Here is a 14,861-nt window from a genome sequence, read left to right on the forward strand (position 1 = left end):
TGTGGTGCTTGGGGATGTCTTCTTTCAGTAGAATGCATTTTGCCATGTTGGAACAGTATACCCAATTGCAGCGAGCAGATTGACTGTTTCCGTAATTTTGCATTGTGTAATATCTTCCCTCTTTCTTCCAAACAACACTGCTTCAGATGATGGTGAATAGGACAACTGAGGTACAGTATTGTGGTTATACCAAAATTTACCTTGTCTTTATTTTTAGTTTTTTCCCAATTGGAATAAATGCTCACTAATTCATACTAATGATTAGAAGTTTGATTAATGGGAAATTAATTTGAAAACCTTTCCCATAATGAAGGCAAACTGATAATTCAAAGATATTTAGTGTAACATATATTTGAAGCGTTATTTTTATCAGTAAAACTATTTAAATAGGTTATTAGAGAATGAAATGAAACTCTTTCTTAACATATATTTTAATGAGTGAGCTTTACTATTAACTTATTGTCAAGAAGAGATACGATTTTATGTCCTTAATGAGAATTCTTAGGTTAGAGTTTTAAGGAAGTGAAAATTTGGGAGGTTTCTCTGCCACTGAGTTTTGTCTTTTTATCTAATTGCTGTTGCCCTTTTTTTTTCTGTATGCTCTTTTTCTTTACCACATTTATATAATAAATGATGTTATTGAGCATATCAAGAGCAGACCAATTGCTTTTTCTTGTAAGTCTTAAAATACTTGTCATGGAATCGTATATTTTCCGCATTCCAAAATAAGTCACATCAATCAATAAGAACATTAAGTTCAGAAGCCTCTCAGTATGGTGTGTTTGTATATGTATGTATTTAGTAGTCTCTCCTTGGCCGTTGCTACAGAGAGAGACACTAACACAAACACTGTTGATGTATATTATACAAACTAACCTATACTCAAAAACAAGTGACTTTTTATGTAGGTCCATTATTGTTTTGCTGAGGGGATTCTTTAGACTATCATCTCGCTTGATGACTAGGTTGTGGACTTTTGAGCATTCTCACAGGGTATACTTGAATTATTTGTGTTATTTCTTTTGTTCCCTATCGTTGCATGGAACCTAGGTCAGAGACAACGGAAAGCCCAACTGCTTGGTGAACTTGTTCACAACTGGAACCATACAAATTGATATCTTAATAACTAATTTCAATACCTTTAATTTCTTAGATGCTTTTTGGTGATTATTTAAGATACATTTTTGAAAGCAGTATTGGCTCTAAACATTGTGAAAGCAGAAGTTTGGGTGGATTTTTACTGAGTTATAAATATTTGCTTGAAGACAATAGAGTAAAAAGAAGAGAAACCCCTTCGTCTAATCCTGTAGAAATGTGAACTCTGCCTCCTACTTCCATGTTAATCAGGGAAGAGTTCCTCTGAAGGGCTGATACCAGTTTTGTGCTGATCCAAGATTGACAGCTTGGTTATCATTATGAATGATCAGTGAGGCTGTATCAGACAATAAGTTTATTTTTGCAAATGATATTACTATATTTAAATACTTTGAAAATGATCCACCCACCCTCAATATGTTTTTCTGAAACTAAATTGTAACATCAGTAATAGACACACACTCAGGGTATGTCTGTGTGACAGGAAATATCAAGATAAACATGAAATAAATTTAGTCAATTATTTCCTAAAATATGAAAATTTGACATTTTATAAAATAACAGCCAGGTTGAGGGCTGATTTTCCCCTCCATTTTGACATGAATATTGGCATTATGTAAATGCAAAATAAAAATATCTTCATCATAGATAGGGGATTTGGATTAATAGTTACTGTTCTTATTTTGTGTCTTGCTTCTCTCTAAGTAAGAAATTATTTGTATCTAATGTTGCTACAGTAAGAGCACAAATTTTCATTACCTAAGGTATCTGAATGCTTATTTAGGGTGTTTTTAAAACAAAGTCACCAAAGCCTATAGATCAACTCAATAGAAAAAAAGGTTGTAATTTTGAAAATATTTCTTAAAAACAATACAGTAAACATCGTAGTTCATTTCAAGTAAAAGAGAGCAATACCAAGTAACCCAAAAACTGCAGGATGTGATAGCCAAATAACAGTTTCTATTTTTCCCATAATCTTTTGTTAAGTAGTGGAAATTCTGGAGAGTAAGAAAAATTATTAGATCTTTGTGTACTTTAATAAGAAAAGAGTTAACATGCTTCTATTGCAAAGATGGCAACAATTTTCAACTAGATTTTCATCAGAAAAAGAAAGAAAAGGAAATATATTTTTTTCATTTGATAATTTCAGACTTATTTTTTAAACATTTTGAGAGTAAACAGTTCTGTAATGCCCATGTAGTTGATTTAACCTGGTTGGTTAAATTACACTTTATTGTATTGATAAAATTTGTTTAACATTCAAAATTGGAGTGAGCTGAACTTTTTTCTTCCTTTTATATTCATTCCTATTGATGCCACGTATATTGTTTAATTTTTGTTTTTTAATTATTTCATCATGACAACAACATAATCGTGCTACACAGTTGTAAAAGGATATAGGAATATCATGACAGTGTAAATGATGTGGGACAAATTCTATATCTTTGTAAGAATTTTTGAACATATTTTCATGCTTCCAAAAGTATAATGTCAACAAATACTGCTTTTTTAAAACAAAAATAAAACAAAAACACTGGTTTCTTTGAATCTTCTCTGAAAAGACATTAAAAAATTCATTGATATGTTAATCCTATGGCTGAAACCTTATGTTGTTTAAACATATTCTGGTTTTCTTCAATATGCAAAACCAACTTAAGAAACATTGTTTTGTATAAACAACAAATCTGATAAATAGATAAATATTTAAGATAATTAAAAATATGCCATGAATATTATGCCAATAAATGTAGAATATTTATTTACTTTTTATATGTTTAGTTATGTACCACCTTATAACATTAAGATTTAAGATCTTACTAAAGCATTTATTATTGCTTATATATTAGGTAGACTGTTACCATGTGACCTTCTTCACTAATACAATGGCTGCAACATAGAAAAGTGAAGCGCTATACTGACTGTCATATCTTTGCTTTCGTAGAGTGGTTTTACCCCTTTGCACATAGCTGCACATTACGGAAATGTCAACGTGGCAACTCTTCTTCTAAACCGGGGAGCTGCTGTGGACTTCACAGCCAGGGTATGGATTGAAATAGTTTCTCATTCTAGATAGCAGTAAATGAATATTTTAAGAAAGTAAAAAGGAACACCAATGGCTTTCTTAAAGATTTTACTTCTTTTTCCTTACCTGGGTCTGTGCTGGAGATACTAGATTTTTCATTTTCTTTCTTTAAATCACAAGAAGTCATCTTGGCTTAAGCAGAAAATAAGAATGTTGTAAACTCATGCAAAAATTATTTCCAATAGTGAAGGATGACATTAATTCTGACCAGTATGAACAGTTATATTTAACGATCATGCCATGAATCCTGATAAGTCATGTCAAAAAATTATTAAACTGTTAAAATTTTAACTATAAAATATATAAGTAGCATGTCTTATGATGACTGTAGGGCACACAATTTGATAGGGAATTGTTTTTAATGAATTGAGAATTTGTTCACATGAAGTCTTACTAAAATACATAAAAGGTGTCACATTGTTACATGTTTCATGGTATGCTGTTATTAGAAAGAATTCACTTACATGATAATGGTATATATCAGTATACTTAATATACAGTTAATGCAGAATATGAATATACAAAAATTACAACAGACAAAAAATCAGGTACATATCCTTGCCATAATGATGATATGTGATAGCCAATAAAACAAATAAATATAATTTGTATGTATAATGTTTTTGTACTAAGAAGTCATCTGCACTGAAACTATGTTGTGTTATTTTCAAGCTGTTTTTCTTACTGAATTATTCTGAAGGAGACGTTTGTTTGTTGTTGTTGCTGTTTAGAGACAGGGTCTGGCTCTGTTGCCCAGGGTGGAGTGCAGGGGCATGATCATGGCTCACCGAAGCCCTGAACTCATGGGCTCAAGCAATCCTCCTGGCTCAGCCTCCTGAGTAGCTAGGACTACAGGCACACACTACCATGCCTGGCTAATTTTTTAAAATTTTTTGTAGCGATGAAGTCTTACTATATTGCCCAGGCTGGTCTTAAATTCCTGGCTTGAAGCAATCCTCCCACCTCAACTTCCCAAAGTGCTGGAGTTACAGACATGAGCCACCACGCCCAACTTGAAGGAGATGTTTTTTAGAATCATTTTTATATTGGATATTAATACCCAAATATTTGTATTCTGTTTTTAAGAATCATAAAACTTAAGATGCCAGACTCTTTAAGTGCATGGATGTTATGGAAAGAAAGACTTTACACTAGGGCCCTATCTTAGGTAGATTTAAAATTTTTGTTTCTATTACACTAAAGTGGTCCCTTTGTCTCTTGACTGTAACTTGTACATTCAGTACATATTTTGTAGTTATTGACTAACTTAGTTATGCAGTTTCATTCCATTTTTCATTCTCTAACTATATTGTTTTGTGGTTTGTGTGATTTTTGTTCCTTAAAAATCAAAGACGTAGAAAGGGTAGAAACTGTGGATCAAATTACCACGTAGGTCACAACTTCCTTTGTGGCCTTTAACACAAAGGCATCGCCATCATGCCCTATCATACCCAACAGCTCTTGTTTGGTCTTTCTGTGGTGTAGAATGGAATCACTCCTCTGCATGTGGCTTCCAAAAGAGGAAATACAAACATGGTGAAGCTCTTACTGGATCGAGGCGGTCAGATCGATGCCAAAACTAGGGTGAGTGTCTCTGTTCTTTCAATTTTCTACCATTACTATTTCTTTCAAGCCTCATAGAAGGCACCTCAAGACACCAGGTCATTAACATAAGCAATGTGTTTTCAAGGAAATTGCTTTATTGGAATTGATTTAAATCTCATACAACATTTAAAGGGTTCATACCATACAGTGAAATTAATATTTGCTCGTAAGTGCCCAGAGAAGCAAAATGTTGGTCCCTCAATGAGATAGTTTTTCAAGTTTTGGCTTAGTGATTTTCCGGGACCAAAGATCAAAGATTAGGCTTTTGGGTAGTTATAAGTATCAAGAACCCAAACTAATTACCATACATTAAGATTGAGAATGTGGCTTTTACACAAAATATTTTAGTACATGTTTACAATCTTTTGCTTCTAAGTATTCAATTCCTAATTCATTTTTCTTAAGCAGCTATGCTATACTGACCTGAGCAGGGGATTTGCTATTATGGAGAAAAGCATACAGTTAGTATACTATACCTTTATGTCATTTTGGTAGAAGTGATAGCTTTCATTTGTTTCAAACTTAAGTAAAATGTCATTTCAAGTTTGCAGTACACCCCAAATAGATAACACAATAGACAGTAGAGTTCAGTTGTTGAAAGTGCAGAATGAAGGCAAACTGCCTGATTTCAAATCCTATTTTTACTATTAATAAGTTGTATTATATTGGCAGTTTACTTACCTTCTCTGAACTTAGGCTAATAATAACACACCTACTTCATAAAGTTGTGTGAGAATTAACTCTTAGGTATATTATTTACCATTTTTGAAAAAGCAGAGTAAATTACCTAGCTCTTCATAATATTTGATAATATTACTGGCATTATACAATATGTAGTTATTTGCTGAAACATGTAAGGATTATTTCAGTATTAATTATCTGGAGTAGATTTGGTTAATCATAGACTTCAGCAAAACTTCAAATGTACCTATAATACAAAAATGTTAATATGTGGTATAAAAAGTCTATGTTAATACGTGGTGTAAAAAGCCTATGAAAGATGATAAATAGAATATGTCTCTTATGGTATTTTACTTCACTTTGTTTAATTCTGAGACTTCATGTTTTCATAGTCCCAGCAGTAAAGATCAAATCTAGTTTCCTTGCAAATCTGGGGGCTAGCAAACACTTTTGTTTAATAAACTTTATCATCTGTAAGCTTCCAGAATCTATACCAGTCCCAGACTATAAATTATGGTTTTTAATGACCTCAGGAAACCCTGCTTTCTTAATCTCACTTCTCTAAAACTTTTGGTCCAGAGTGGCTACATCACAACACGTGGGAGTTCTGGAGAGGTTTGCGTTCTGTCAAATCTTTGCTGTGGTGTCCAGTGTCTTTGCATCAGAGTTTTATATGGTTTCTACTTTTTGCTTAGTAGGCATGCCTTTTTCCTTACCATACTGTGAGTATGCAGAATTTGGAACAGTATGCGTTATGTTGCATGGTTTGCTTACTTGTTCTTTCTATTTAAAGAATGAGCTTTTGCACATTACTACATTACTAACATCATTGCTAACATTACCAATGTATTACATTACAAACATACTTTACTAACATAATTTCTTCCTATATACTGCCTTTATGAGATTACCACTGGAAAGAAAGCATTTTGGAAATGCAAAAAAATTTTTATCTTGGCCAATGTCTTAAGGATGCACATTGCTTTTATTAATGCTTTTTGGAGTATTAACTCATTATTGAGATAGTTGATTTTGTTCTTATTAATCAACAGTATTTACTTAATAAAAGTACTCTAATTTGTGTGGCTTACATATATTTGGGTATACAATTAAAAAGTCTAACTCCAAATAGACAGTGTATCTTCATAAAAAGAGTACTAAGAAATGAAGAGAAATGGATTCTTATACTAGTTCTGTCATAGTGCAGCCTTTAGATACAGCAAATAAATTAAATTTCATTCAAGGATTTAAAAAGAATAAAATAGGTTTTCTAACTGTATATATTGTATAAACATTCCATTCATTTATTCCTTAAACAAATAACTATTGAGTTCCTACTTGGTGCTGTGAACCCTGAAGATACGACAGTTAACAAGACAGAGTAGGTTTCTAGACTCATAGAGATGCAAGTCAGTAGTTCAAGGAATTAAGTTAACAGTCTTCTTGTAAAAGTTTAATAATAGGTTCTTAAAAAACAACAAAAATAAAAAACAAACAAAACCCTTGATTTGTAGCATTGCCTTTGCTGGTTTCCATGGTATAAATACTTCTACAGTGGTCAGTTTAGAGCTAGCAACTTGGTATCACTAAAAGTAGAATTGGGAAGAGGTGTGCAAAAAGTGGCTCTCCTTATTTCATATGAGCTGGTTCCAGCACACCCCAGGATTAGCTACAATATTGAATGGTTGCACTGAACTTTTTTTATTTTTATTATACTTTAAGTTCTGGGGTGCATATGCAGAACATACAGGTTTGTTACACAGGTATTCACATGCCATGGTGGTTTGCTGCACCCATCAACCTGTCATCTACAAGCGATGTTCCCCTCCCTGTGTCCATGTGTTCTCATTGTTCAACTCCCACCTATGATCGAGACCATGTGGGGTTTGATTTTCTGTTCTTGTGTTAGTTTGCTGAGAATGATGGTTTCCAGCTTCATCCATGTCCCTGCAAAGGACATGAATTCATCCTTTTTTATGGCTGCATAGTATTCCATGGTGTATATGTGCCACATTTTCTTTATCCAGTCTATCATTGATGGGCATTTGGCTTGGTTCCAAGTTTTTGCTATGTGAATAGGTTGCATTGATCTTTTTTAGCACTAAACTTTCCCCCCATAAGTTGAAATACTTCTTCATCTGTAAGTAGAAGGATTTTAAAAGCATTGCTGGGTTCTTTTCATTCTGGCTACAGCTAACAGACCTATATCCCTCTTACTAAAGACAAAATCAAGTAGGAGGTAAATACTGAAATCAAGGACTGTGTGCTGGAATTGGGAGGCCAATTCTGGAACTATAATATTTGATTACTAAAATAAATGAATATGTTTTGCTTCTTCTTTTGCTTTTGAAATGTATTCAAATATAGAAAAATGTTTATATTAGTTAGTTCTCATGCTGCTATGAAGCACTCCCCGAGATTGGGTAATTTATAAAGGAAAGAAGTTTAATTGACTCACAGTTCTGCAGGGCTGGGGAGGCCTCAGGAAACTTACAATCATGGCAGAAGCAGAAACAAACACATCCTTCTTCAAATGGTGGCAGGAGAGAGAAATAAGTGCCCAGTGAAGGGGGCAGCCCCTTATAAAACCATCAGATCTCATGAGAACTAACTCACTGTCACAAAAATAGCATGAGGGTAACCACCCCGTTATTCAATACCTCCCATTGGGTCCCTCCCATGACACATAGGGATTATGGGAAATAGAATTCAAGATGAGATTTAGGTGGTGACGCCTAAATCAAAACATTGATAAACTATATCAATGTTTAATTTGGTTTTGACTATATTTTTAGAGAATATAATAAAGCTTCTACATATGAATTTTTTTTTTTTTTTTTTTTTTTTTTTTTGAGACGGAGTTTTCACTCTCGTCACCCAGGCTGGAGTGCAATAGTGCGATCTCGGCTCACCGCAACCCCCACCTCACTGGTTCAAGCAATTCTCCTACCTCAGCCTCCCAAGTAGCTGGAATTACAGGCATGTGCCTGGTTAATTTTGTATTTTTAATACAGACAGGGTTTCTCCATGTTGGTCAGGCTGGTCTCAAACTCCTGACCTCAGGTGATCTGCCCGCCTTGGCCTCCCAAAGTGCTGGGATTACAGGCATGAGCCACCACACCCGGCCGGAATGTTTTTAAAGTATTATGTTTTCATTTTGTTGTTGTTGTTGTTGACATCTCAATTTCCCCCAGCATTTAAATTAACCACAAATATTCTGAATTTAGTATATTCTGTCAAGGATCTTACCTTGATCTTCTCATTATTTTTTCTCATTCATAAGGTTTTTATTATCTAGAGAATAGCAAGATCTAGAGAGGCTTTCAGATAATTAAGAAACACATATTACCCACAGTTATTTCTTGGCTCTCGTCACCATTTTGGCAATGATTGAGACATTTTCCATCTTGTTGGCATTCTCATCATTGACTACTATCTAATGTGAAACTCTAAGACATTTGCACCAGAGCCTTTTACTGGTATCCGAAAGACCTCATTTCAATGTGAAAACATAAATTTTATAGCTAGTTAAAATGAAATTATAAATTTAGGCTTTATTAAGGGCATTATTCTTTTTTTTTGTTTTTAAGCTTATTTATTATTTAAATGTGGTGATACCGCATATTAGGATTATGTTTAAAATATTAAAAAACATATTTCAAAGCAAACAATAAAAAGTGTACAAAAATATTAAAGGATGATGAACAAAAAACACACAGGGAAAAGGAATCACCCTTCTTACTTGTTATTAGGTATAATAATTAAAGCAGTAACAATAATGGTTTTCAATTGTCATATGCATATGTTGTTCTAGGCACCCTGCTAAGTACTCTACAAATATCATCTTATTTTATCTTCCTAACAACTTATGAAGTGTGTATTATTTTCTTGTTGAGAATATATGGAGGTCTTCATTTGAGAAATAAGACTACCAAAGGGAGAAATTAGTTTCAGCAGAATTATGTAACTTGACCTAGGACACAGAACTTTGTAATCAGCAGAGCCTACCCATGTATTCACACAAACTTCAGAATACATTGTTGAAAGAATGACCTAAGCAGAGAGGGGGGAAGATATGAAAAGATAAAGAAACTACATAAGTGGCATCCCTCCAATGTTGATTGATCTACCTTTATCAAAATTATCCACATCATGGTGTGTAGTACATCCGTGCGATGAACTGATTCTAGAGGAAAAAAAAAAACAACAACAGAGAAAACACAAGGGGTCTCTGGAAGGGGGAAAAACCCATAACCTGCAACTACAAACTTAAGAATTTAAGTAAAAAGGTTTTAGAATACAAAAGCTTGAAAAGATTTTTTTTGGGGCATTAACTTTATAATGTGCTTTGCAGAAAATATTCAAAATCTAATCAAATTGAGCCTGTTGGGTAATTTGAATTTGATGTCATCATTCACACATCTTATAAGCACAGACACCTTGCATCATTAAATGTAGGATTTAGAACTAATTTAATCCTTATTGTTCCTTGATGTTCTTGTGGGTATATTAAATGTTCTCCATAAAGCTCTTGTTGTTACTCTGAGAGTATTTTGGATGTTTCAACATGATTACACAAAGACTATTTCATGCAATTTGCAGAAAGCAATACGCTGCCTTTTCTAAAAAACATGTAAGGTGCCATTCCCTCCTTCATCTTTCAAACAAGGCTTGCAAGTTAAGTAGGGTGAGAAACATCATCTCCACTCTATGTATCATGAAGCTCAGCCTTAGAGAGATTCATCCATGGTGACCGATTTGAGATTCACTGCAGGGTTCCATGGTTCCGAAGTCCACACACTGAACTGTTACATATGATGTCTCTGTTCACCATGTGGGATTTCTCAAACCCTAGGTCTCCACAAAGCCCTCACCAAGAATACGTTTGAGAAACCATGCTATATCTAATTGTTAGGTAAGTTATGTAGCAACTAATGCTCTGTAGTTCCACCACAGGGTGCTTTTATCAGGATACAAAAGTGTAATCATTGTCATCACTTTGCTGGAACAACTCTTTAAGGCTCCTATCTGGCAAATTTTAAAATAATGTAGCATTTCAACTACACTAGCTAAATACTTTTTTTCTGAGAAGGCAATCTTTTCATGCTAATTCTTAGGTACCCAAAACTGCAAAATCTGTTTTGGTTATTCAATATCTTCATACTAGCTAAATGGATTTCACAAAGCAAAGAATCATTATCAGTCAAGGTCCTAGCCAAAAACAGAGGCCCAAATTTGATCATTTGATTAGAGATTATTGAAGGGTCTATTTATAATATTGTGTAGTCTGTAGGAAAGAGACAAGGGACAAGGGACAGTGTAGAATCCCAGGGGCTAGTAACAGCGGGACTCAATACCAGTGCTCAACCTAAAAAGTGAGAAGTACAGGAGACCCCCAGAACTTCAAAGGAGAGAATTGTGTGGAAAGGCTGCTTTGGCAGGAAGGTAAACTTTCGTAAAGACACACAGCCGGATTTGGGAGGTCTCTCGAAGTCCCTTTCATGTCTTGCTGCATTGGCCAAACCCAGCTGGAAGCCAGAGGACAAGGCAGCTCACTGATGCCCCCTACAGTGGCCAGTCTGTTGGGACACAGAGCAGGGAGGAGAAGGGTAGAGCATGGGTCTGGAGGGGCAAACAGAAGACATCTAGCATAGAAATCTCCGTGTTGAGTCAGAAAGAGTGTTGCGATTCAGAGGAATTATTTTTATTTGGAGTAAAGCATAACCTGGAGAGATGGTCCTGGAAGTAGAGACACAAACGAGAGGCCATTTGAGTTCTGGATAAATCAGAAACTGCTGAAATCTTCTTAATTGCTCACCATCCATTCTCTGTGATTTATCCACCTTCTCCACCTCTGTCCTTGGGACAATCTTTTTTTCTTTTTCCTTCCGCCTCAAATCACCAGTAAATTTAAGCACTCAGTATTTCATTTTCTCTCTCACTTCTTGCTCACTGTTAATTACATTTTGCCTCACATTTCCCACCCACTCTGCTTTTTGCCCATGCCACCCTAAAGAGAAATAAAATATAAAAGACAGAGGGCACTTGGGGATTGCTCTGGAATCAGAGGCTATCCCAGAAGTGTAAAGATCAGAAAGTTGTATAAGTAATATAGCATACAGTTCTGCCATATTTTATTTGATGGAGTTAGGGTTCTATTTATTAATAATAAAGTTCATCTTTGGGAAGCAATTATGTGATTTCTAAAATGTTGAAATATATGTGTGAATATCTTTAAAATAGTCTAAAAAATGATGCTTCACTTTTGCAAGCATTAGGAAGCATTTTAGAATTTATGAAAGTGATGACAATTCAAAAGAGAACATATGTGAAAAAATTACGCTAAGAAAAATTTTTAGGTAAAAGTATATTAGAACAAACAAAATGAAAACAGTATAACCTAATATAATCCCTGTTCTCGGTTCCAGGGAGTAGAGCTTTAAATTTCAACAAATGCCACATACTGTGCTTTCCCATCTTCTTGAATACGCAGACACATGACCAGAAGCCAATTTCATTCCATTGACCCTCTGTCCACACAGGGGATCTCTCTTGCTTTCTCCCTGTCTCTGTTTTGTTTGTCTTTCCCTTTCTCTTTCTTGTTCTCTGTCAAGATGTACTTCTGACTTGTTTTCTCTTTCACTCATCTTTCTGGTTATTTAACAAATTGCAGTTCTATTACTGATTTATTGAGTAATCAGGATTGAGTTTAGGAACTCCCTCTTTATGGTTGCAATAGATGAAATATGGATATTTTAAAGTGAACTTGGGCCTAATTCTTTAATTCTTTTGGCAGGATGGGTTGACACCACTTCACTGTGCTGCACGAAGTGGGCATGACCAAGTGGTGGAACTTCTGTTGGAACGGGGTGCCCCCTTGCTGGCAAGGACTAAGGTGAGTCATTATGAGTAAGATGGGGTCCTAAGAAATCTTTAAGTCACTTGATGTATTATCTCTATTCTTTTTTAAATTGAAGCATCAGGCAAGCATTTTCTAGTTCTTTAATAATTGTGTGCTAGGAATAGGAATATGTATCAAACCACTTAAAATTATTAAAATAAACAGATATATGAATTAAGATGTATTAAATGTGTGCCTTCAAGTTTTTGTCTATATTTTTACCTGTTATTCTTACTGCAGATGGAAATCTGAATACATCTGTATTTTAAATATAAATGAGAATATCTCTTAGATGCTGAGTCTAGATTTTTATGATTCTCTCAGATGACTATGAAACATACATAAAATTATCTTTTAAAGCAGAACAATTAGCAACACAAAATGAATCTTTTTGCTCATCCAATCTTTATCTCTTAGGCAATACTAATAAAAAGTAATTACTCAACAGTGGCATTGGTTGATTATGTTGAAGATTAGTAGAGGTGATTTGGAAAGTACAAGTTGCAATAGGCCACCTACAAAGAACTATTAAGCAAGCATATTTTCTTTATGACATACTACATCTAGCCCTTTTCCCTCTCGTTTTATCAATATGCTCAAATATGGGAGAAGCACTTTTCCATATACATGAGCACCACACTGTGAGTTGGTTTGCTGAAGATTTTTCATTATCAAATGTATTTTAAATGCTTTTATTATTGTATAGTTCTCTATTATCCAACCCTACATTGGGTTATGAGAAAATATTTTGAGACACGAATTGGAGATACTCATACAGAGCTGATTAATGTGATATGCAGCAACCTTGGATCCTTAAATACAACACAAAGTTAGACAAAGGGCAGTTGTTGTATTTTCTCCCTATTCCATTCCACCTCATACCACCGCCCCCCCGACAGAGTTGGTATCAACTAATGCTATTACTAGGGTAAGCTGAGGAAACTAAGGCAATTGACACAAACAAATATTTTTCAATTTATATATAATTGAAATCATTTGAAACAAAACTAGCCCATATGTTTAAGATATGTGTAGAATGAACTCAATTTGTAAAGGTGTGCCCACATGCCATAAAAGAGTGGCTTCAAATCAGTAATATATGAAGAAGAGAAATAATTATCCGTGTTATTTTTATTCTCATACCTATACTGTGAATGTTGTATAGATCTGTCTTTAAAATGCAACAATTTGGGCTGGGTAATGCAGAGATAATTATGGAAAGTTTTGATAAAGAAACGTTGAAATTTAAATGGAAATAACAAAATTTCAGACCAATCATGTTACAACCAATACAAAAACCAATATGAAGTTGAAAATAGGCAGATATGCTTTACAAACCGTAAAATAATCTTATCTGCAGAGTTTGCTTGTAATTGTCATGTCACTAATGAAGATGGCAGGTTACCTAGATGGAATTTTTTTAATGTCCTTCCTGTAAAATCAAGTATCATTCAAATGTGAGGATCCTGCATAAAGTGTCTCTGAGTGTACAATTATGTTCATGTATTCATGCATCCAACTATTATATAATATTGAATAGATACAATTTGCCAGGCAAGTGTTCTAGTCACTAAGGCACCATCAAGATGAATAATACAAAATCTTTTTTTTTTTTTTTTTTTTTTTGAGATGGAGTCTCGCTCTGTCACCCAGGCTGGAGTGCAGTGGCACGATCTCGGCTCACTGCAAGCTCTGCCTCCTGGGTTCACGCCATTCTCCTGCCTCAGCCTCCCGAGTAGCTAATTTTTTGTATTTTTAGGAGAGACGGGGTTTCACCGTGTTAGCCAGGATGGTCTTGATCTCCTGACCTTGTGATCTGCCCATCTCGGCCTCCCAAAGTGCTGGGATTACAAGCATGAGCCACCGCACCCGGCCATAATACACAATCTATAGCTGCAAGAAGCTCAGAAATTAGTCGGCATGATAGAAAAAAAAAGATAATTATAAAAAATAGAGATATGTATAGGGTAATAAACACAGAGAAGATGAATTAATCAGGTTAGAGTGAGGGGATACCGCTCTCCTGGGAGTGGAATAGGTACCTAATGCTAGACTATTCTCCCTCCCCTTCTGTATTAGTCCGTTTCACGCTACTGATAAAGACATACTTGAGATGAGACTGGGCAATTTACAAAGAAGTTTAATGGATTCACAGTTCCACCTGAGGAGGAACTCACAGTCACGAGGCTGAGGAGGCTTCACAATCATGGCAGAAGGTGAAAGGCACGTCTCACATGGTGGCAGACAAGAGAAGAAAATGAAAACCCAGTGAAAGGGCTTTCCCCTTATAAAACCATCAGATCTTGTGAGACTTATTCACTACCACGAGAATAGTATGGGGGAATCCGCCCTCCTGATTCAGTTATCTCCCACTGGGTCCCTCTCGCAACACAAGGGAATTATGGGAGCTGCAATTCAAGATGAGATTTGGGTGGGGACACAGCCAAACCATATTACCTTCCATAAAAACTCCTAGGTTTAAATCACCCATTCTTT

General features: G+C 34.9%; 1 protein-coding gene across 50 annotated transcripts in view; it reads left to right on the plus strand.

Annotated features, from left to right (window-relative positions):
* The window catches only part of ANK2 (ankyrin 2), a 684,795-nt gene that overhangs the window by 539,433 nt on the left and 130,501 nt on the right, over nt 1-14,861 (plus strand). For 35 of the 50 annotated variants that reach the window (XM_063809764.1, XM_054683323.2, XM_063809773.1 and 32 more), the window contains 4 exons: nt 147-170; nt 3,038-3,136; nt 4,664-4,762; nt 12,261-12,359. In XM_063809764.1, coding sequence (XP_063665834.1) covers nt 147-170; nt 3,038-3,136; nt 4,664-4,762; nt 12,261-12,359 — 321 coding nt within the window. The remainder of the gene's footprint in view (nt 1-146; nt 171-3,037; nt 3,137-4,663; nt 4,763-12,260; nt 12,360-14,861) is intronic. The other 15 variants (XM_054683338.1, XM_063809765.1, XM_063809772.1 and 12 more) reach the window with 1 other exon arrangement.

This window comes from Pan troglodytes, chromosome 3 (assembly GCF_028858775.2).
Source record: "Pan troglodytes isolate AG18354 chromosome 3, NHGRI_mPanTro3-v2.0_pri, whole genome shotgun sequence".
Classification (NCBI taxonomy): Eukaryota; Metazoa; Chordata; class Mammalia; order Primates; family Hominidae; genus Pan; species Pan troglodytes.